This window comes from Ipomoea nil, unplaced genomic scaffold, assembly GCF_001879475.1.
Source record: "Ipomoea nil cultivar Tokyo-kokei standard unplaced genomic scaffold, Asagao_1.1 scaffold2480, whole genome shotgun sequence".
NCBI lineage: Eukaryota > Viridiplantae > Streptophyta > Magnoliopsida > Solanales > Convolvulaceae > Ipomoea > Ipomoea nil.
This window is the reverse complement of record NW_017618908.1, coordinates 2,055,701-2,080,920: the sequence shown is the minus strand read 5'-3', so window position 1 is coordinate 2,080,920 and position 25,220 is coordinate 2,055,701. Positions and strand designations below refer to the sequence as shown.

At 34.3% G+C, this 25,220-nt stretch overlaps 3 protein-coding genes across 3 annotated transcripts in view; 2 read left to right on the top strand and 1 right to left on the bottom strand.

The window, feature by feature from the left end:
* Positions 1–1,814: 1,814 nt before the first annotated feature.
* LOC109153016 (wall-associated receptor kinase-like 9) lies at positions 1,815–4,246 on the bottom strand. The gene is made up of 3 exons (XM_019300735.1): positions 3,609–4,246; positions 3,354–3,407; positions 1,815–3,087 (listed from the first exon to the last, which is right to left on the bottom strand). The coding sequence occupies exons 1-3, from the start codon at positions 4,207–4,209 to the stop codon at positions 1,976–1,978; spliced, it is 1,767 nt and encodes a 588-aa protein (XP_019156280.1). The 5' UTR covers positions 4,210–4,246; the 3' UTR covers positions 1,815–1,975.
* Positions 4,247–14,450: 10,204 nt separating this feature from the next.
* LOC109153012 (wall-associated receptor kinase-like 1) lies at positions 14,451–20,465 on the top strand. The gene is made up of 3 exons (XM_019300731.1): positions 14,451–15,500; positions 19,095–19,142; positions 19,314–20,465. The coding sequence occupies exons 1-3, from the start codon at positions 14,516–14,518 to the stop codon at positions 20,423–20,425; spliced, it is 2,145 nt and encodes a 714-aa protein (XP_019156276.1). The 5' UTR covers positions 14,451–14,515; the 3' UTR covers positions 20,426–20,465.
* A 2,371-nt stretch (positions 20,466–22,836) lies between these two features.
* LOC109153013 (wall-associated receptor kinase-like 9) overlaps positions 22,837–25,220 on the top strand; it is a 65,090-nt gene continuing 62,706 nt past the window's right edge. Inside the window, exon 1 of the mRNA XM_019300732.1 lies at positions 22,837–23,139. Coding sequence (XP_019156277.1) covers positions 22,864–23,139 — 276 coding nt within the window. The 5' untranslated portion in view covers positions 22,837–22,863. The remainder of the gene's footprint in view (positions 23,140–25,220) is intronic.

The following is a 25,220-nucleotide window of genomic DNA, read 5'->3' as shown; positions in this document are numbered from 1 at the left end:
AATCCAATAATCCAAAACCGTTGGAGTAGGGAGAAAATTGCCCTAATGTTAAAGGGTAACGTGACTTACCGGTGAATTGATAATACATTAAAAATGGACATATACTATATTAAAAATAAACATATACTAAGGTACATCTTGAAAAATGAACTCAACGTGCACGCCATAATTTGTCATGACTGTAGCTACTAGAACTGAAATCAGAAGTTGATCCCCATATAGCATAACTTTGGCTTGGTCCAATGAGGTGTTAGAGCATCTACATCAGATGAGAAATAGGGGAGAATTCACTACTTTTGAGGTCAAAATGCCATGGTGGCAGAGAGAGAATCAAGAGAGAGAAGGGGTGGGGAGCATCTGCAAATGTTGGATATTACTCTGCCCAAGAAAAATAATTAATGATGAAGGATAAAGAACCAATAGAGAAATGACATGCTTATTTTTTATATATGTTTTTTTATAAAATCAGTTTTGATTTTCTTTTCCCTCCCCTCCCACATTATTCTCTTTCCTACTCACTCTTACATTCTCCCCCTAATAACCCCAACTGATAAGGATGCTCTTATGGGCGAAGACATGTGAAAATTCGTGTGGATCCTGTGACGGTTTAAAACACTAATTGTAATAAAAAAGATTTTTAATGCAGTTTGAAAAATTCTTAATCTGCGAGTCACTCCTTGTATTGAGAAAACATTTTTTAAAAATTGTGCCACAAAAGTCTCGATTTTTAGAATTGTCAATATGTAGTGTTGGTATTGGAAAGGAATAAGAAATTTCTTAAACATGGAATATATTGAGAAGGAAGAAGCTGATTGAAGAGAAATACAATTTATATTATACACGTATTCTTAGTAGTAATAGAAGTAATGACACACTTAATCTTAGTCAAGTCATAATGGGAATCTAAAACTATTAAAATATTATTAACACTTATAATAACCAAAATCTAATTTCCTTAATTTGTCAATGTGAAACAACATACACTAGGAGTAATATTACATGTGTTCTGAACTTAGGAGGGATGATCGAGTGCATGAAATATGTTTCTTGTATCTAAAAGTTACGAGTTCGGTTTTTATTAATTTTTTTTTTTTTTTTTGGGTCGAGCCTCTTACATATAGTCTTTTAATATTATATATATTTTCACTTTTTATTTTTTAACATAAATGTAGGCACATGAGGGGAGATTTTTCATATACACCATCTGTCTCATTTGGTGTGTCAGGTTCAATTAACAAGGCTTCACTGGAGATATTTTTTAATTTAATTTGTCATAATATTAAATTTAATATTAGTATATAAAATTTATATATTTATAAATTATATTAAAAATCATATTAAACACAGAAAGTAAATTTTAAAATAATTAAAAAATACAAAAAATAATTAATTTAATCAATAAATAATAAACATGACATGTAAAATAGGACAAAGTACTAATTAATCAGCGGGTCAAAATGACATTCATTTGATGTTGATCAATATTGATGTGAATAGAGGAATCAAAATGCGACCAGAAATTGTGGAAAATTAAAGAAGAAAAGTATTCCAAAATTGAAGAACTGTGACAGTTACATTGGAGAAAAGTAAACATGGACTACACCTTCCTCAGCTCTCTCCCTTATTAAGATTCATTGGATACGTTGTGAGATGTATACAAGAAAAGAAAAGAAAATGATGTCCGCTAGAAATGAGATAATAGTAGCGGCTATGGTAATGATGATGAGCTTCACTGTGGCATATGAATTTAATATGACTGATGAAGCGTATCGGTATAAGCAGGATGAGATATCTATAGCGCTAGACTTTATACTTTTATTTTACATCCAAGGTCCAAGGATATTCTGAAATTACACATAAAATTGACTCCTACTACACGCTATTAGACGGGTGTGCTTGAATATAAAAGTGGAGAATAATTCAACTTCTAGTATCTGATAAAAGTAGATGTAGCAAATTAATAAAATAGTAAAATTTAAGGTATGAAATCTGATTCAATCTCCAATGCTTCCATGGCCAAGGGGAGATAAGAATGAGATGCTCTAATGACATCCAACTCCGCGGCCACTTCTTTCATGGTAGGCCTTTTCTTTCCGTTGAAATTCAAGCAACGCTGTGTAAGCCAAGCCATTGCCACAACATCTTCCTTTTTACCTTGCTCTATAACTTCCACATCAAGAATCTCCATGAGACGGTTCTCTTCCATGCACAACAGAAAACGTGATACCAAGCTCCTATCCTCATCATCATCTAGTTCAAACGAAATTGGCTTTTGTCCCGTCAAGAGCTCAGCAAGGACAACTCCGAAGCTGTAAACGTCACTTTTTTCTGTGAATTGGCTAGATTGAAAATACTCAGGGTCTAAATAACCAAATGTCCCCTTCACCATGGTAGTGAAGTGAGTTTTGTCAATTGAAATGGACCTTGAAGTTCCAAAATCTGAAACCTTAGCTCGAAATTTCTCGTCCAGAAGAATGTTACCCGACTTGATGTCTCTGTGGTAGATGGGAACTGATGTTGCGGAGTGGAGATAAGCTAATGCACAAGCCACCTCACATGCAATTCTGAGACGAATATCCCATGAAAGAGGAATGAGTTCGTCCTCAAAATTGTTATGGATAAGGCCGAAAAGTGTTCCATTTGGTATAAATTCATAAACCAAAATGGGAACTTCCGTCTCCAAACAACACCCCATGAGTTTCACAACATTTCTATGATTGATTTGTGAAAGAATGACAACCTCATTGATAAATGGCTCCAACTGGTCCTCGTCCACTGCCTGTGATTTCTTAACTGCAACGATTTGCCCATCAATTAACATTCCTTTGTACACTGTGCCTTGCCCACCTCGGCCTACTATTCTATCGGCACTGAAGTGATCTGTGGCCTTATCCAACTCACTTGCTGTGAAAATCTTTGTCTTCTCTACTGTCCCTTCTTTGGCTAAGAGTTGTTGCTGTAATAGGAGACCTCCATTACGCTTGAAGAACTTCTGCCTCAATTTCTTCATCTTTCTCTTCTTGATGGCTTTATAGAGGATGACACAAGCCCATATTATCAACATTAATCCAAAACTTGCACTAACACCTGCGATTGAGCAATGCAAGAGAGGAATTGAATCGCATGAGATTTATACTGATGTGCATGTAATTTGGGATTTTATCTGATCCTCACTATTTTCTCATTTTATAGGTTCCATATATGGTATCTCTGAGTCATAATAAATAGGCCATTCCAACCCAACCCATGATAAAACTTAGCAAAAAATGACTTGTTTTAAAAATGATACTCGATCGCTAGGAAAATATATGAACAGTACGGATATGATGATAATATAATATAAGCCTACGTACCGATAATAGTGGACAATTTCTTAACGCTCATCTTGTGATCGATGTAGCTCCAATCTGCAAGATGAAAAAACACAAAAATAATCAACAAATTAATTAAAGCACCAATTAAATTTAGTATAGGCTGCTAAAATGCAAGTTCATCGATGTTGTTGACACTACAAAATCTGTACAAAATGATTACATAGTATGGGCGGCAGTGAAATTTTATGTGTAGTTCATAGTAAATAAAAGGATAGATGAGAATAGCATGCATACCACATCCACCGGACAAGTACACGTTTCTGTCATCACCACCTGGGCAGTCACATTGCAAATAATTATGCCATTGTAGTTGGGGATTGATGTATGTAGAAGGAGAGCAGTACTTAGAGTAGGAGGGAGGCACGTCCTCTTGTGTGATGGTCCATCTCAACTCCACCGGGACAACTACCATTTCCTGCTGCCTGCTTGGAAGGCTTTGAAGGGTAGGTGGTAAAGAAGAAGAAGCACTGAGAAAGAAAGCATAGTTGCAAGCGTTGAAAGATGAAGAATGTGTGAAGTTGACTTGGTATGTGTTTACGTCGTAATCAACAGTAAGATGGTTGCAGTTTATGCCTTGGCAATCATGTGCAGTTTTAGGTGCTGTGGTGTTTTTGCTGCTGCAGTTTAAGTTGTAACCAGGTTGATCCAATTCTTCACCGGGCATAGTGATGAAAGCGTTTCCACAACCAAAAAGCATGAAGTTGTTGTCATTTGAGTACATAAAAGGGGTTTCAGATAATTTTGAGTTGTGGATAATATTGGAGAAATTATTGCTTCCCTGACAGGAAGGAGAGATAGACTCTTTAATTGTTATTGTTTGGGAGTCATAGGACATGCCAAGAAAATCAACACACTCATATATTATGCGTACATTCTGCTGAATGTCCGGGTGCGTACTTCCAATATACGAATTTAAATCTACGCAATCATCTATTTAAAATAACTTTCTCATACCTATTTGTTTTGAGATTAACTTCATATATATCGCGTATACAAGGGATAAATACGAGTAGTTTTACACTAAGTAGGTGAAAGGACTACTTTACTCCTTCATTTAACATCCACTTAACATTCATCTGATAGAATGACCAATATTGGAAAGAATTTGAAAGTCAAGGGACCTAAATTGTCCAAATTAAAAGTCGAGGACTAATTATGAAAAATCAATATAGTCGGAGGACCATTGCTGGAATTAACTCTATTAGCTATTATCATGCTCTTAGGAATAAATTTTGTAATACAATAACAAAAATAAGCTTTACATATATATATATATATATATATATAACAACAACAACAATAATAATAATAATACTAACTATTATTATTATTATTATTATTATTATTATTATTATTATTATATACACGTGTATCTTCGTTTATGTTTGAATTATTCTTAATTAACTCTTTAATAATAATAATAATAATCATAATAATAATAATAATAATTTTATATCTCTCTGTGTCTAACTTTTTCTCTCACACACGCACCCAAAAACTATTTCCTGCTCTCGGGGAATAGCTTTTGCATTACAATACCAAAAATATCCTTTACAAACATGCTTTTTTTTTTTTTTTTTTCATTGATTTAAGTCGTTGATTTAGATTTGATTACGGCTCACCGAAGGTATATATATATATATATATATATATATATATATATATATATATATATATATATATTTCTATTTTTTAACCAACCCACACTAGAATATAATTCAAAGTCTATTCCTTCATCTAACTAAACAATAGAATACAATTCATGTTCAAAAGTAAGGTTAAAGATTAAATATATTTCAGTATAATTTATATGTTTTTTTTTTTTTTTTTTTTTCTAATTTAAAGTTGACGTACCTTGGCATCCATTTGGTAAGTAAGCGTTACCGTATTCCAGAAATTTGCAGCTACAGCTCCAATATGTCCCTCGTAATTGCGGAGGAAAGATTTTCTCATATCGATCGCAGTCGCGTGAGTAGGTGGGGGGCAAGTAACTCAAGTCGTCTCTTGTGACGCTCCACCTCCAAACCACCGGGACAACCAGCTTGTCTTCCGGCAGCAGGTTGCTAATCCTTTGAAGGCTCAATCGGGAAGAAGTAGTAGTAAAATCATCACCAGTAGCAAGAAAGAAGGCATAGTTGCAGGCGTTGTTGACGATGGATGAATCTGTGATGTCGATTTGGTATGCATTTACATCGTAGTCAAAACTAAGATCGCAGCAGTTTATGCCATTGCAATCATATGCAAATTTTGGTGCCGCCGTGGTGTTATTGCTGCTGCAACTCAACTTGCAACCGGCCATTGTGAATTCTTGACCGGGCGTAGTGAGGACAGCGCCGCCGCAACCATAAAACATGAACCTGTTGTAACTGGAAGAGTAAAAGAATGGGGTTCCAGATAATTTTGTGTTGCTAATTATGGAGAGATTATTGCTTCCCACGGCGGACCCGGCGGTGGTATGGCAGAGAGGAGAAAACGACTCTTTCATTATTATTGATTGTCTTACATTGGAAATGCTCAGAATCTCTCTTACCCCATTCTTGCCATCAGAAAAGGAGCTCAAGAAAGGTTTCTCGACACCATCGGAGGAGGATTTGGTGCAATTTATGAGGAACCATTTGTTTAAATAACAATCTTTGCTGGGTCCAATTCCAAAAGGGTAGTAAATGCTAACGTTGCCGCAAGTGTCTCGACAACCCTTTGGAACCATAGATATCCCATCTTCCTTGTAGTTCTCAGCTTCATCATCATAGTATCTGTCGTCGTAGTCGTCCAACGGTATCTCGTATTCTGCTGCCAAAGTGAGCATCACTGTGAAGCTCATCATCATCAGCACAGTCGCCACTACTATTTCTTTTCCGGCGGCCCTCATAATGATTCTCACTTTAACGTACTCTTTCTCCTTCTCTTGTATACCTCTAAAATGTAACAAATTCAATCAATCTTATAAAGGAGCAAGCAATGTAGTCTTGTTCAATGGTGGAGCCAGCAATATTATATCAATCTTGTCCCTTAGCTTAATTTCCACGAGCAATTCGCTATCTCCTAGTTTGCCCCCGTAAGACCGCCATCTTCATTAATACACAGTTATCTTTTCTTTCTTCATTTTGACGGCCTGACATGGCACAGGAAAAAAATCACATATGTTTTTCCTACGTCGAATTAAATTATGATATGTGATAGGCTAAGTGATAGTTAGATTGCACATTTATATTTATATATTATTATATGTTCAAAACTAATTTGTGTAGTAAACACGGAGCGTATTGTCTAAAGTCCATGATTCCCAGGTCGATTCTGGGTTCAGACCCTATGCATGGTCTGTTTGTTGGTTTAAAGAATAAAGTCCAGTCAACGTGACAATGTGTCAGAGGTCTTAATTTAAATTGGTCAAATTATTATTATTATTATCCCCAAAAAATTGTAAGTTAATTTAAGTGTCGGTATGAGTCTTAATTTGAATTGGTCAGGAAAGGTTAAGAGAACATGATGGTAGGCAAATGGTGGAATTGTGGAAATGATGAGGAAGCTAGCTAGCTAGGTGAAGAAGATATTACATCGAACTCAATTCGTGGAAATTACAGGGAAGGAAGACTAAGACTCTGTTTGGCAGAGCTTATTTAGGAGCTTATAGCTTATTTTAAGCTATTAATAAGTTATAAGTTTTGTTTGGTAATGTTCTCAAAATAAGCTCCTAGCTTAAAATAAGAGTTTATTTTGGAACGCTACCTAATGTAGCGTTTCAAAATAAGCTCCTAGCTTCCTATTTTTTTTTTCCACCTTTATCCTTATTATTTTAAAGAAATAACTTAATTTACCATTCCCAATTAAAACCATTTTCTCTTATCCTTTATCCGCAACTTTCACTGCAAATATTATTATTATTATTATTATTATTATTATTATTATTATTATTATTATTATTATTATTATTATTATTATTATTATTATTATTATTATGAGATTTTCAACAATATTGCTACTTCATTATGAGATGCTAGATCATGATTATGCAAATAGTTTTATTTCAAAATGTTAATTTTTTTTTAAAAGGCAAAATGTTAAATTTTAAAAGGCTTTATAACTACAAAAAAAAAAAAAAAAAAAAAAAAAAAAAAAAAAACCAAAAAATCAAGATAATTTTGATACAATATAATAACATCCAAAACACCAATGTGAACAAAAAAAAAAAATCAAAACAAAATCTAAAAGCACTAATTTAAACTTAAAAACTCATATTACTAATAAGATAGAATGATACTGGTTTTTAATTAGAGAATAAGGTTTTAAATTGAATGAGTAATCAAATATAATAATTATGTTTTGAAAAGTTCTCAAACAAATACTAACTATGATTTTTATTCTTATTCCAAGTAAATAAACCCATAAAGCAAACACACCTTAAATAAATCTCGGCTGATTGATAGGCCATGCTGGCGCTCGAGCTGGTCAACTATGGGAAAGGCTAAGAGAACATGATGGTAGGCAGGTGGTGATGAGGTGGAATTGTGGAAATTATTGGGAAGCTAGCTAGCTAGGATAGGTGAAGAAGATATTACATAGAACTCAAATCGTGGAAATTACAGGGAAAGAAGACTAACATCCTTTTACTTGACTTGTTCAACTTTGAATCAAGTGAAAATGACTTTTTTATTTTATCAATTGAATCTTGCCTGTAGACTGTAGTGTGTTAGAATAGCGTTTAATCTCTACTAGCTTAGTGCGTTATTGAATGGTCTATATTTATTGTATTTCTATCACTTTTCATAAAGAATATATAGTGTTTAATTTCTACAATTAGACCATCAAATTGAAAAAAAAAAGTGTAACTGTCTCAAACAAATTAAAATTATGTAATTATATTAAAATGAGAAGTTTTCCAAATTAATTACAAGTCTTTTCACTTATGTGACATTTTTTAAAAAGTATTTATATATGTATTTTTAGAAAATTTACTGTCCATGAATATATGAGGAAAAATGTTAACATGGACAATGAATTTTCTAAAAGAATTTTTAAAAAAAAAAAAAAAAAGTGCCACAAAAGTCTCAATTTTAAAAATTGTCAATATGAAGTGTTGGTATTGGAAAGGAATAAGAAATTTCTTAAACATGGAATATATTGAGAACTGAGAAGGAAGCTGATTGAAGAGAAATATACAATTTATACACGTAATCATACACTTATTCTTAGTCAACTGATCAAGTCATTGTGGGAATCTAAAACTATTAAAATATTATTAATTAACACTTATAATAACCAAAAATCTAATTTCCTTAATTTGTCAGTGTGGAACAACACACACTAGGAGTAATATTACATTGCATGTGTACTGACTTGGCCGGTGGAATCATCGAGTGCATGAAATATGATTATTATATTTAAAAGTAACGAGTTTAATTTTTACTAATATATTTTTGGTCGAGTTTCTTGCATATAATCTTTATAGTATTATATGTATTTTTACTTTTTATTTCATAACGTAAATTTAGACATGTGAGGAGGAATTTTTCATATACTCCATTTGTCTCATTTTATGTGTTCTGTTAACAAGGCTTCACTAGAGGTATTTTTTAATTTAATTTGTCATAATATTAAATTTAATATTAGTATATAAAATTTATATATTTAGAAATTATATTAAAAATATTAAACACAAAAAAAAAAGAAATTAAAAATATAAAAAAAATAATTGATTTGATCGATAAATAATAAATAATTAAATATGACATGTAAAATATGACACAGAACTAATTAATTAGCGGGTCAAAATGGCATTCATTTGACGTTGATCATTATTGATATGAATAGAAGAATCAAAATGCGACAAGAAATTGTGGAAAATTAAAGAAGAAAAGTATTCCAAAATTGAAGAACCGCGCGTGACAGTTACATGGAGAAAAGTAAACATAGACTACACCTTCCTCAGCTCTCTCCCTTATTAAGATTCATTGGATACATTGTAAGATGTACACAAAGAAAAGAAAAGAGTGAATTCCATTTTTGGTCCTACTGTTATAGGGGCGCTTCCAATTTCAGTCCACTTCAATTTTTTTTTGCCACTTTACAATCACTGTTATTGAATGTGTTCCACTTTTAGTCCACCGTTAATATTTTCATCAAGAGGCCGTATAATCAAAGGGTATTTTGGTCTTTTTATGTTTGTCTCTTCTCTTTTAATCCAGGCGCTTCGTCCTCCTCCTCCGATATTCGAAGATGGCTCTTCGAACAACGAGAATGGGAAGCCAAAGCTACATCGTTTCGTTCGTTCTAACATGGGCCGTCGAGGTTTCTTAGGTTTTAGGTTTAATGTTCTCATTTCTTTAGTCAAACATAGTCTTGGATGAGAAGAAAGGTCAAAATACCCCTAGATTACACGGCCTCTTGATGGAAATACTAACGGTGGGACTAAAAGTGGAACACATTCAATAATAGTGGTTATAAAGTGGCAAAAAAAATTAAGGTAAACTAAAATTGGAAACGCCCCTATAACAGTAGAACCAAAAATGGAATTCACTCAAAAGAAAAAGAAAAAAAGAAAAAGAAAAAGATAATACCCCTAAATTTAACACTCATCATTTAACAGAAAACTTAACGGAAGACTATTTGTGGTAAAAAATGAAAGTTAAGGTACATGTTTTGGTCAAATTGAAAGTTGAAGACTAAAAGGAGTACTAGCACAATAATCATATCAGAGGATCATTTGTTGTATTAACTCTTATAAAATTAACACAACTACTCCATTTTTACTTATTCTTTTAGTAACTTTCAATCATTGATATACCTAAATGAATAGATTAGATAGCCATCATTTGATGTGGAAGTATGTTCACAAACACACATATATGTGTGCGTTCGTGTGCGTGTAAAAACTTAAATCTTTATATCTTATAACAATTATACATTAACCTTTAAAACTTATCCTATAATAATAAAGATTTAAGTTGATTTTATTCAAAGTTGAACAAGTCAAGTAAAAGCATCTTGATCTTAATTTCCAGGAATGGAATGGACTTCTATGCACCATCTTCTTCACCTTGTTAACTTCCTCATAATTTCCACCAGCTGCCAACCATCAGCTTTAATTCTTCACCTACATAATTTCCAGCTTTAATTCCTCATAATTTCCTGATATCACCTCCATCAATTAATTAATTAAAGCTAAGGTGTTGGCCCTCTTTCCCTTAATTTAATTACAAAAATAATTTTTTAAAAACTTAAGGTGTCCTAACTACAACTCAATCGAAGACCAAGTCACAAATGATAATGACATAAAAGCAACGATTCAAGTCACTCAACTAGAGACTAAGTCACAAAAAATAATATATGATAGAGACAACCTCAGTCAAGCTAAGTTAGTCAAGTTGTTGATTTTGGTATCTACAAGATTACAAGTTCGATTTTCAATCTTATTGGTTTGAGCTGGCCAGCTACAAGCAACTCAAATTAATTTACCTCCTTGTAGTCCTTTTAGCCTACTAATGGGTTAGGAATTAGGATGCATGTAAAATGTTAGCTTACCGCAATTTCTATTTATCAATACTAAATTTATGCCGGACTAGCTATTACAAAACATCTGGTGAAGAAACTGTTGTGTTATTTAAATGGAAAGCCTCAATTCCATAAGTTACATGAATCATGAAAAAGTATAATAAAGCTATATACTTTTACATTCCAACCTGCAATTAAAAACAACTCTCTTACACCATGAGAAATGTGTGCTTGAATATAGCTAGCACACTGAAAAATAATTCAACTAACGTAACTTCTGCAAGTTTTGATACCTAAAATGGTAAAATTTGAGCTATATGAAACCTGATTCAGTTTCCAATGTTTCCATGACCGTGGCGAGATGGGGATTAGATGCTTAGGGAAAAAGGGCACCAGAGAACAAGGAGTCCAAGTTGACTGTTTATGATTAACTTTTCTCTTCGGACATAATAGTAGATTAGTAAATTATAGTGACTCAATCATTTATTAGATGGTAAGAGTAGTGTCGGATGTCTAGAAGGTGTCCACTGATTATAAGTTCACACTGCAACTATCAGGACTTGATCATGTGTCCTTGCACACAATCTACTACCCAAAAACTAATTGAGTTACTTGCACATTTTGATTTTTCTATTTGCACCACTATTTAATTAAAAGTTGAACGCTTTTTCTTTATGATAAGTATTAGACCACATTTATTGACACTAAGAAAATACATATTTAAATATAATTATTGACAAAATTCATACCAAATCTTCCTTAATTTTCATGACAAGGCTGCTACAATCTTGAGGCCAGCTTGTGGAAATTAAGGGGAAGAGGTAGGGCCATCATCTTTAATTTTAAGCTTGACCAAATGTAAGCAAATAATGGACCATCCATAGAAGTAATGGAAAGATATATCCCATCACAAATAAAAATCTAAACTAATAATTGAATTACTTATTTATACGTATATATTATATACTCAGCCCATTTTCTTTATTCATTGAATATGCCATATTAATCATTATTTATCTGGAGTATGTTCCTATATGAACCCTCTCCTATACAGAGGGAGGTACAAATGAGAACATAATCTTCGTATAAAAAGTGAGGGCTAATCACACCGGTCCATCACTATCAGGGTTTAATGATTCATCAATAATTCAAGATTTTAATATAAAAAAAAACACGGGATTAACTTTATTATTATTATTATTGTTGTTGTTGTTGTTATTGTTACAATCAAAAAAAATTTGCAATATTATAATTTTTCAATATGAGATCGTGAAATCAAATTATATTCGTTCAATCATTTGTTTGGAAGGTAAAGATTTTTTAATAATTTTTTTTGTCGCATTTTTTTAAATTTCAGGGGTATTTAAGTAATTTGATTGTCATGTGCATCATTGTGCTTTGGTAATCCTGAGATCTTCTCAATTTTGGCGGTAAATCTTCTTTTTCTTGGGTTTATAGTTTATTTCCTCTGATTTCTTCTCTTTCTTTTTCTTACTGTGATTTTCTTTTTCTCTCTTAACCAAAGCTTGGGTTTTGTTCACTCGGTGGAGGCGATGCACATACACTAGCTCACCTTCATTCTGTAATTGGTGTGTGCACAAATATGTTACTACAGATGCACACAGTGCATTCAGCATGCATTGCGTGTACATTCCTTGGTGGAGATGATGCACATACAGTCGTTCGCCGTCATTCTGTAGTTGGTGTGTGCACACATAGCTAGGGATAATACAAATGCACACAGTGCATTCAGCCCATGCTGTATGTGCATTCCTTTGGAGGAGAGGATGCACAAACACTCGTTCTCCTTCATTCTGTAGTCGATGTGTGCAGACGTATTGGAGTCAATATGCACACACCATTTCCAGCCCGAACTCACCCGCTATTGCAGAAGGTGGTGTACGTTTACGAATAGACGGGTGCAATCGTGCACGCCCATCCCATTGTTTACAACAGTCTTGGTTGCATTCGTACCATGATTAAAATTCCTACAAACATGAAAAAAATATTCAATCAATTTTATTAGGATTACAAATCTTATCTTAATTACTATATCACCCATGCGAATTAATTCCATCTTAAATAAATAGGCAAAATAAGGTTAATCATGACCATTAATATTTTTTGGATGGATGCTCTAGATTTGATCTCACCTTCTCATGTGGGATGGTAATATAACAGGAACCCACCCATATATATATATAGAGAGAGGGGGGGGGGGGGGGGGAAGAGTTCAGCTGCGGGAGGGGGCTTCCCGTGCGGTTGTATGGTTGGACGCACAGTAAATATTAATTGACGCACTTTAAGTACACAACACATGCACATACATTAAGCACACAAACAAAACACATTCAGAACACAAACTCACGCACCGTAAGCACAAAACTCACGCACTTAAGCACAACACTCACTCACTTAAGTTTTCAACAACAACTCACATTAAGCACAAACCTCACGCAGTTGAAGTACAAAACTCACGCACGTTAAAATCGTACAACCGCACGAGAAACACTTAAATGCACTGCAACTTTTATATATATATATATATATATATATATATATATATATATATATATATATATATATATGATATAATTAATTATCAAATCAAGCGCTTACCATTATATCAAATAGTGAAGATGCACCTTCGTTTCTTTATATTTATATAATATTATTATATTTCAATAATGGAATATTAGACTTGGCCTTAGCTTCCAACATTAATACTTTTGAAAAGAAAATCCTTCGATGTCCACTTAAATAGTGATGGGCAACGAATTGAAGGGTGGACTGACTGATAAGTGCGACGACTAAAGAAAAATCAACATGCAACGACAAGAGTACTGAGTACATAATATTATGTATTCAGCTGTATAGTACGAAACCTGTATTGTTCAAGAGATTTATTGACAGCACTGCACATAATTGGTGTTCGGACAAATATATAGTTAAAGTTGGCAAAGAAAAATACCATTTTTACTCTTGAGGATATATAACAGTTCATTTTCGTCAAGCCATTGTGGGAAGAAAATATTTGGTGCACTCCCATTTTAAACTCCTAACTTGTACTCCCTCTCACATGCTTTTGATGTAGACATTTTCTGTGGACCCACATGATGAAAATAATCAATCCTGATTTGTCACCTCATGAAGTATAAATGATGGAGTAGAATTTTGGGAGTCTATGTAGTAGAACTCTTGTGTGAATAGGTAAATTATACCATGGGTCTTATATTGTGGACCTGATAAAAAATACGGAGTAACATTATATTCATATTATGTGTTTATAGGTATTTGTAGTTAACAGCTTATGTACATACAAATAAATTGAAGATGAATAATATGTTAATTGCAGGTAAGTACATAATTTATTAATTACAATAAATAATATGTTAACTGTATATACATAATATATTAATTTAGTAGACACATAATTTATTTATTAATTTGAGACACATAATCTGAATGTTGTTTTGGCAAGATTGACCTGGTCCATATATGGTATTACAATTGGAAAGGTATCCTCTCAAAATGAATAAGTGAGATTGAAGAAAAGTAAACATGGATCCGGACTCTTTGCTCTCTCGCTTATAAATATTCATTGGATACGTTCTAAGACGTACACAATAAAAGAAAACAAACACACACACAAGATGTCTGCTGGAAAAGAAATAGCAGCGGCTATGGTGATGATGAGTCTGAGCTTCAAAGTGATGCTCACATTGGCATCGGTGTATTATTTTCCTTCGGAATATTGGGGAGACGATATATTTTATGAAAGCGAGACGGCCAAGAGGTACAAGGAAGAAGGGATATCTATGGTTCCAAAGGGTTGTCCAGATAAGTGCGGCGAGGTTAGTATCTACTATCCCTTCGGAATTGGACCTGACAAAAGTTGCTATTTGAACGAATGGTTCCACATAAATTGCACCAAATCCTCCAATGGTGCTGAGAGAGCTTTCTTGATGAGCTCCTTTTCTGGTGACAGGGAGGGCGTACGGCGAGAGATTCTTTACATTTCCATTTTCTCAGAAATAATTGTAATCAAAGAGCCAATCTCTACTTCCGCCTGTCAAACCACCGGCTCCGGTAACGGAAGCAATAATGCCTCCATAAATAATGGAAACACAAAACTATCCCAAACCCCATTCTTTTACTCTGCCAGATACAACACGTTCTTGATTTTTGGTTGTGGTGGCGCTTCCCTCAGCAAGCCTGGTGAAGAGTTCAAACAACTCGGTTGCACTTTGAATTGCAGCAGAAAAACCACCCTACTAAAAACTGTAGGTGATTGCAAAGGCATAAACTGTTGCCAGCTCCCCATTGATGAAGATGTACAAACATACCATGTCAACTTCACAAGAACAGAATCATCAGCCGTCAAGGAGGCCGCCTGCAACTATGCCTTCTTTTTTGGTGGTTCTACTTTACCATACAGCCTTCAAAGGTTTCCAAGCAGGCAGCAGGAAGAGGTGGTTGTCCCGGTCGTTTGGAGGTGGAACATCACAAAACACGACTTGCTCTACTTGGCTCCTTCCTTCATAGACGACCACTGCGGTACAAATTATGATGGTTATTATATGTGTGATTGCCGATATCCAGAAGGAGGGAACGCTTACTTACCACACGGATGCAAAAGTACGCCACTCTACTCTTATATATTATACATCCGTCACTACTGGAAATTCTGAAATTTCCGACCACCTGAAAGTGATTTTAAATCATGTCAAAAGCCTTGTTCGGACCACTTTTGGTAACCGGAAAAACCCTTGTTGCTATTTCCGACCACTTTTGCTTTCAACTTAATTTAAGATCACTTTCAGGTGGTCGGAAATTCAATAATTTCCAGTAGTGCATCTACATTCTATAAACTAAAACTATATTTTATAAAGTTGTGCATTTTTTGTCTTCCGACCATGTCCTTAATTAGAAGGCTTGTAGAGTTCTAGGCCGGTATACGTACTTTTGGTAATGACCACATTGGGGTGTTTAGAAAATTGTTTATATGAGTCAAAATTTGTCTTTTTGGACCAACTTTAGATGTATGTTTGACTTAGTCTAACAGTACAGTATAGTTAAAATGAATAATGTTTGGTAAACTATATTTTGGTTTGGTTGATTGATTCATGTCAATAAGCTGAAAATGAAAAAACTATTTTAAGTAACTTATTGATATCAATTTATTACATTTTCTTCTTAAAAATCTAATTTACCCTTAGTACTTGGTGATTATTCTAATGTTTATATTTATTCAATTTTTATTCAAACTTACACCTTGATATCATCAAACCCCCCAATAATTGACTCTTACCGAGTGTTTAGTTGGAGGGAGGGAATTAGGAGGGAAAAAAATTGCAATTCCATGAGAAAAGAATAATGTAGGAATAAAATGAGAAAATTCCTGTGTTTGGTTTGCAAGAATAGAATTACTAGAAATTTCAATTTCAATTGGTATACATGAAAATTGAAAGGGAAGAAGTAGGCAAGGCCGGTTTTTAGATTATATTTTTGTGGTCCCGTTCTGATAAATAAATGAGGTCTACCAAAATCACAATCTTATCAATACAATAATTTTTTCTAATAATAATAATATAGTTGTGCGCAAAGAAAAAAAACGACACATTATGGAATAAATTACAATTATAACAATAATGAGAAATCTAATGCTAGTTGCAAGTTTCAAACCATAGCTTTGACCTCCAAATTGAAATTGATACACAATAAACCATGGTTGCAGTAGGTGCTAGGCGCTAGTCGGGCGCCCGGACAGCGCCTAGCGCCTAGGCGGAATCTAGACGGGCGCCAAATAATCAGTGGTAGACTTGCAGCAGTTTGACAATTTTAATGAGGTTGTTTTCAACATTTAATCAAATAACACATCCAAATAAATGAATTAATGATAATTCACAAGTCATAACATCTAAACAATGGTTTTCAAAAAAAAAAAACATTAAAACAATATTAAATTAATACTCAAATATGAAATACTCAAACACTTCAATCATCCAAAGATTCAAAGTATCAAACTAGTCTACGAGTGTATATATGTCATATTATATATATGTATTCGTGCGCGCACAGACACACACACACACACATATATAATAATAATAATAATAATAATAATAATAATAATAATAATAATAATAATAATAATAATAATAATAATAATAATAATAATAATAATAATAATAATAAAATAGGCCAAGCCGATCGGGTTAACTCGACCGAAATGGACGAGTTAACTCGACTAACTTAGACGCTAGGCGGCCAAATCGGCAGAGTTAGGCGCTAGGCGGCCGGTAACCTAGGCGGGCGCTTAGGGGGGAAATCGCCACGGTCTAGAGGCGCCTAGCCGCCTAGACCGATTTTTACAACCCTGCAATAAACGCATGTTTCTACCATTTCTACATGAAGCCTTTTAAGTATAATTGAAAACTTTTTATTCTTTATTTCTAAACTAGCTAGGTAAAAATTAAATATTGGGGCCTTTAAAATTTTGGGGTCCTCTAAAATTTGGGGGCCCTATGCAATAGCCCAGCTTGCACAGCCTAAAATCCGGCCTTGGAAGTAGGAGTATAAATATAATGAGCCAAGCCGCTCGGTCAAAGCTTGACTCGAGCTCAAGCCGAACTCAAGTAGGCCCGTTTCGTAATTGAACCGTGGAGCTCGAACTAAAATGTTTTAGGCTCGTTGTTCGCCGAGCCGCTCGCGAGCTGTATACATACATACAGGGCCGTTCCAATAAAAATAGAGGTCATGTGCGACATATGAATTTGGGTCCCTTTTCACAAGAATATCTATTAATTGAGAATCAAGGGCATATCAATTTCTTGGATCAAATATGTCAAATAAAAATGAATCATTTGGTTTATAATTGTGACCACCATTATCTAAACAACTATTAACATTCTTATCATTTTCATCGTCACAGTGATATTTATCATTGTTCTGCACACTGTTATTTAAGTTTTTTCTAGTCTCACAATCACCTTGATTTTTATTTTTTTTTTATGAAGATTAACATTTAACAAATTTTCATTGACATCATCCTTTTGCCCATCTATTTGATATTCTTTTGTAATGAATTTTTCAAGGGCTCCCTTTTGAGATTGAGTTAGTTGCTCAATTCTTCTTTTTCTTTTTACGTTTCTCAAACCCAAATGAATATTTTATAGAAAACATAATTACAAAATCCTAATAAGAAAAGAAATTTGTTTATAATCTCTATCAATAAATGATTTATCAAGAAACAAATTCTTGAATATATTATTCATTATTTAAAATTATTAAGTCAATAAGCCATGTTAATAAATAATAATTGTGAAGTAAATCAAATAATATGTACAATTAAATTAATAAGGTTTAATTCATAATTACCATATGTTTGATGAAGAACTTGAGGGAATTGACTCAATGAGGTTAATGATTAACTATTGATTATAATCTATTGACTTAGAGATTAGGGAATAGAAAAAGGGATTAGGAAAAATAGAGATTAGGATTTAAATTATCAGAATAATAGAAGATTGTATTGATGCTTTATTCTTGCGTGAGAATGTGATTACTGTAATACTGCTCAAGCCTCATAATCTTATATGTATATGTATATAATTTTTTTTTTTTTACAATATATATATATATATATATATATATATATATATATATATATATATATATATATATAGAATTACATTCATGTAAAAACAGGACTTAAAATACAAACGTGTGGACATTTCTGGATCGTTGGATTTTGGGTATCTAAGGTTGTGATTAATTTTTATGATTTTGTGTGCCCCTGTGTGCATTGTCGTTCATGGACGTGTGCACGCCGGCCCAAATATTGTGGATTCACACCTGCATACTATATTGGATGTGTGCATTGTCGTTCACGGATGTTTGCACACCCGCATTTAGGTGTGTGCACGGTATATGTCCACATGTTTGTATTTTAAGGGTGTTTGCATGTGAATGCAACCCCCTCTCTCTCTCTCTCTATCTATATATATATATATATATATATATATATATATATATATATATATTCGAGCGGCTCCGTCAACTTCAAGCTCGAGCCCAACTCTAACGTAACCAATGAAAATAAATTTAAAAAATAATGTCATATCACTTTTAAAGGTACACTACTTTAATTTATATAATGATTTTAGTATATTAACATAACATATTCATTTTTACATACATGTTAGCTAATATTTTATTCTTGTTATACAGAAATATATGGCCCGAAGATTAGCCTTAAGAAACTATCTGCTATTATCGGTGAGCTGTTGATTATCGTCATTCTGTCAATATATTTTGCTTCCTTTCTTTTTATTTTTCATAGTTTTGGATGGGTCACACTATATGGAGATTCATTCACTATAAAATGGTGGATTTTGTAATAAATAATCTTGTGGAGTTTCTGCTCATTTAGCTTCCATTAAATTCCAGGTGTTAGTGCAAGTTTTGGATTTGTGTTGTTAATATGGACTTGTGTCGTCCTCTATAAAGCCATCAAGAAGAGAAAGATGAAGAAATTGAGGCAGAAGTTCTTCAAGCGTAATGGAGGTCTCCTATTACAGCAACAACTCTTAGCAAAAGAAGGGACAGTAGAGAAGACAAAGATTTTTACAGCAAGTGAGTTGGATAAAGCCACAGATCACTTCAATGTGGATAGAATAGTAGGCCGAGGTGGGCAAGGCACAGTGTACAAAGGAATGTTAATTGATGGGCAAATCGTTGCAGTTAAGAAATCTCAAGCAGTGGACGAGGACCAACTGGAGCCATTTATCAATGAGGTTGTCATTCTTTCCCAAATCAATCATAGAAATGTTGTGAAACTCATGGGGTGTTGTTTGGAGACAGAAGTTCCCATTTTAGTTTATGAATTTATACCAAATGGAACACTTTTCGGCCTTATCCATAACAATTTTGAGGATGAACTCATTCCTCTTTCATGGAATATTCGTCTCAGAATTGCATCGGAGGTGGCTTGTGCATTAGCTTATCTCCACTCCGCAACATCAGTTCCCATCTACCACAGAGACATCAAGTCGGGTAACATTCTTCTGGACGAGAAATTTCGAGCTAAAGTTTCAGATTTTGGAACCTCAAGGTCTATTTCAATTGACAAAACTCACTTGACTACCATGGTGAAGGGGACATTTGGGTATTTAGACCCTGAGTATTTTCAATCTAGCCAGTTCACAGAAAAAAGTGACGTTTACAGTTTCGGAGTTGTCCTTGCTGAGCTCTTGACGGGACAAAAGCCAATTTCATTTGACCTTGATGATGATGAGAATAGAAGCTTGGTATCACGTTTTTTGTTGTGCATGGAAGAGAACCGTATCATGGAGATTCTTGATGTGGAAGTTATAGTGCAAGGTAAAAAGGAAGATATTGTGGCAATGGCTAGGCTTGCACAACGTTGTTTGAACTTCAACGGAAAGAAAAGGCCTACCATGAAAGAAGTGGCCACAGAGTTGGATGCCATTAAAGCATCTCATTCTCATCTCCCCTCGGCCATGGAAACATTGGAGATTGAATCAGATTTCATAGCTTAATAATTTTACTGTGTTAATTTGTTGCGTCTACTTTTCTTCAGATACCAGAAGTTGAATTATTCTCCACTTTTATATTCAAGTACACCCATCTAATAGACATATAGTAGGAGTCATTTTTATGTGTAGTTTAAGCATATCCTTATATGTAAAATAAAAGTAAAAAAATCTATCAGTTATATATATATATATATATATATATATATATATATATATATATATATATATATATATATATATATATATATATATATATATATATATATATATATATATATATATATATATATATATATATATATATATATATATATATATATATATATATATATATATATATATATATATATCATATGTTACTAGAAGATGTATTTTTAAGTTTTCATAATTCATGTATTGAGTATCTTCACTTGCTAACCTTGCTTACCCCTAGTCAGGTCACAGTGCAAAAGTAGTTTAATTTTGTGTAATTACTCGAATAGTCTAAAAATATTATCAACACGTAATTTTTTTTTTTCTTTTGTTAATTGTGGAGGTGATGATGTCGTCAGAAAGGCATTGATATTGGCTCTGTTTGGCAGAGCTTATTTAGGAGCTTATAGCTTATTTTAAGTTACTAATAAGCTATAAGCTCTGTTTGGTAATGTTCCTAAAATAAGCTCCTAGCTTAAAATAAGAGCTTATTTTGGAACGCTACTTTAGGTAGCGTTTCAAAATAAACTCCTAGCTTCCTAACTTTTTTTCCATCTTTATCCTTATTATTTTTAAAAACTGACATAATTTACCCTTATCAATTAAAACATTTTTCTCTTCTCATTTAATTTATCCGCAACTTTCACCGCAAATATTATTATTATTATTATTATTATTATTATTATTATTATTATTATTATTATTATTATGAGATTTGCAACAATGTTACTACTTCATTATGAGATACTAGATCATGATTATGCTAATAGTTTTATTTTAAAACGTTAATTTTTTTTAAAGACAAAATGTTAAATTTTAATATGTAAACAAACTAATTTAAATTTTATGAAGATGCCCTTTTTAGTCTTTTTACATTTATCAGCTTGTCAAAAAGCTAATTTTACCAAACACTTTCAATCATAACAGCTAGCTTAACAGCTCTTCAGTTTTCAGCTCCGAGCTTATAGCTTTTTAGTTTTCAGCTCCTTTGCAGCTTTCAGCTCCTAGCTTATAGCTTTTCAGCTAGGTTTGCCAAACAGAGCCATTGTCTTGATCATTAGTGTGTACGGGTGAATAGAAAAATCAAAATGCTCCAAGAAAAAAGTAGTAAACAAGAAAGAAATGGAAGCACGTACGTCAGCCGGTGGAAATTAAGGGGAAAATAACAAAGAAAGTTTAAGTTGACTTGTCAAAGATGGTATACTTAGCTTATAACTAAAAGTAAGAGTAAATACCAACGGAAGTCCTCTAACTTTGATGGTACTGCCACTTTTAGTCTTTAACTTTTAAATCAATCATTCTTAGTCCTCTTACTTTTTATTTCTAGCCATCTATGGTCCTTCCGTTAAACTTAATTAGCTTGATCATCTAATGCCGTTTTCTCAAGGATAATTCAGTCCTTTCATAATTAATTTATTAATTATTATGTTTGCTGAGTCATACCGATATACCCCGACGTCGTTTTGGCACAACCTTCGTACCAACTTTTGTACGCCATTTTGATTCACGAGCTGGTTTTGTACACGTTCATAGCTGGGGAAACCATTGTTTGACTATTCTGATGAGAAAATTAAGCATAATAATTAATAAATTAATTATGAAAGGACTGAATTATCTTTTAGAAAATGGCATTAGATGGTCAAGTTTAACGAAAGGACCATAGATGTCTAGAAACAAAAAGTAAGAAGACTAAAAGTGGTTAATATAAAAGTTAAGGACTAAAAGTGGCAGTGCCACCAAAGTCGGAGGACCTCCACCGATATTTACTCCTAAAAGTAATTTGGTTTTGGGACAATTCTATCCAATTAAAGTTGTTCTGGTTATTATCTTGATAAATGATAATTTGACTCTCAATGGGAGTTGTCTATTAACTTTTTAAATTTAAATTGATCACTTATGGACAATTTGATTTACCTCATTGAGTTCACCACCTTAAGGGAGTGACTGCTTAAAAAAAAAAAAAAAAACTGGCTTTGTTTTCTGTGAGAATGAGAAACGGAATGGTGTTGGGTTGTAAGAGAAAAGCATGCATTCATTTGGTCTTGATCATTAGTGATGCGAATAGAATGAAAATGAAAAGGCGTGGCAAAGAAGAAATGTACTATATTCCAAAATTGAAAACAGTGTAATTGGAGATAAGTCAACAAGGACTCCTCCTTGCTATCTCCATTATAAAGAATTCATTGGATATGTAATTGTTCTGAGATAAACTAACACAAGATAGAAAACCAAAAAAAAAAAAAAAAAAAATGTCTGCTGGTAAAGAAATAGCAGTGGCGGCTATGGTGATGATGAGTGTGATGAGCTTCACCTTGGCTTTGGATTACGATATGTCTTCTGAAGCCTTTCGGTATAAACTCGAAGGGATATCTATGGTTCCAAAGGGTTGTCCAGATATGTGCGGCAACGTTACCATTTACTACCCTTTCGGAATTGGTCCCAACAAAGATTGCTTTTTGAACAAATTGTTCATCATAAACTGCACCAAATCCTCCGATGGTGTCTGGAAGCCCTACTTGAGCTCCGGCAGGGACGGCGGCGTAAGAGAGATTCTGGGCATTTCCTTTGACAGACAAATAGTCGCCACCCAAGAATCAATCCCTCCTTCCCTTTGCCACCCGCCGGGCGGCCCGGGCCATCGGAGGGAAACCGTTCAATCTCCATAACTCAAACCACAAATTTCTCCAGAACCCAAGCATTCTCCTACGCTCCGGGTTACAACAAGTTCACGCTTTTAGGCTGCGGCGGCGCTCTCCTCACCTCGCCGGGCTACGGCACAGTAGGCGGATGCACGGCGTTGTGCGTCGCAAACACCGGACTTGAACGGCCTCTCAACGGCATAAACATGTGCGAACTTTTCTTGGACGGCCGTGTAGAAACGTTTGAATTCCATGTCAACTTCACAAACCCGGCGGTCGTCAATGCCTGCAACTATGCCTTCTTTGTTGATCAAAATTGGTACGCTACAAGCTTTCCCGGCGGCCGGCAGGAGCAGCTAGTTGTTCAGGTGGTGAGGAGCTGGACCGCCCCAGATTTGCATCCATCGGACCCCTCGCACTACTGCATCAATGGAAGTTCTTCCTGGGGATGTTTCTGCCAATATCCGAAAAAGGGGAACCCTTATATTGCAAATGGATGTCAAGGTACTCCACTAATCTATATATTCTCTAATAAATATGTATATATACTCACTCTCAAAATTATGTTCATTATGTAGTTAACAAATTATGCCATATAATTTTTAGACTAGAGTCCATAAGGTAATGTGAGCCCTGATTTATGGTATAACAATTCAATCATTATGGTACCGTGTCCACCTTGCAAGGTGGACACGGTTCTATGTTCAAAATTATAAAGTTATATATTCATAATTTTTGAACTTCATATTTACAATTACAAAATTCTATGTTAATAATTATGAACAATTTTGGAACCATGTCCACAATGGTCTACCCTAGAACATCTACGCCCAAAGAATCTAAGCCCTCGGTTCAAACCTACAACCATCCATTTAATAATTAGCTTGTTAGCTATTACTGGTCGCTTTAACAATACTAATCAAGGTTGAACTACATGATAGTTAGCTATTCGCTTTAACAATACTAATAATCAACCAATACTAATCAAGGTAGTTTTTTTTTTTTTTTTTTTTTTTTTTTGATAGTAAAAACCAATGGAATTAATCAAAACAATGCTGCAACACAAGGTGGTGGGATAGCCTCCCACACGGCGAGACCAGAGTATGAACCTGTCGCTCGAGCTAACACATGAGCCACTCGGTTCGCTGACCTCCTGACGTGGCGAACCCGCACATTCCCAATGTCAGTTGCAATGTCTCTACATTGCTTAACTACCAGACCAACATAAGACAAGTCTGAACTACTTGAATTAAAACTAACGCATAAATTCAAACAATCAATCTCAACAAAATAAGCATGGACGGGACGATTCTTCAACCAAGATAGAGCCTCCTTAAACGCTAGGGCCTCCGCAAGATAAGCATCTAACACACCCGGCAACCTCCCGGCACATGCCGCAATGAAACCACCATTGTGATCCCTTAACACCACCCCAAACGTGGCGAATTGATCATGCAATGCAGCATCTATATTACATTTTAAAGTACCCTCAGGTGGCGCCACCCATGCATGGGACGTAAACTGCTGTGGAACTGCATTAGAACCTGCCAAACCTTCCCAAGCACTTGCCTCACTCACTACATACTCACGCACTTGAGACAAAGACCAGAATTTTCCATTCCACACTACATCATTCCTTACCCTCCACATAACCCAGAACCTACAAGCCATGAGCACTACATGCGCCTCATCCTGGTGGTTTAACGCCATGTCCACAAACTGTACCAAGCTGCTGCCATTCAAAATATCAGCCACACCCCAGAGTTGAAGCGCCATAGGGCACTCACACAAAATATGAGCAATGGTCTCTTCATTAGCAGGACACAACGGACATCCACCTCCAATGAACACCCTCTTCTCTTTCAGTACCCCCTTCACAGGCAGGATCCCCCTTATACATCGCCACAAAAACATCCTAACCTTCGGTGACACCTTCAACCGCCACAACTTACGCCAAGACACATTAC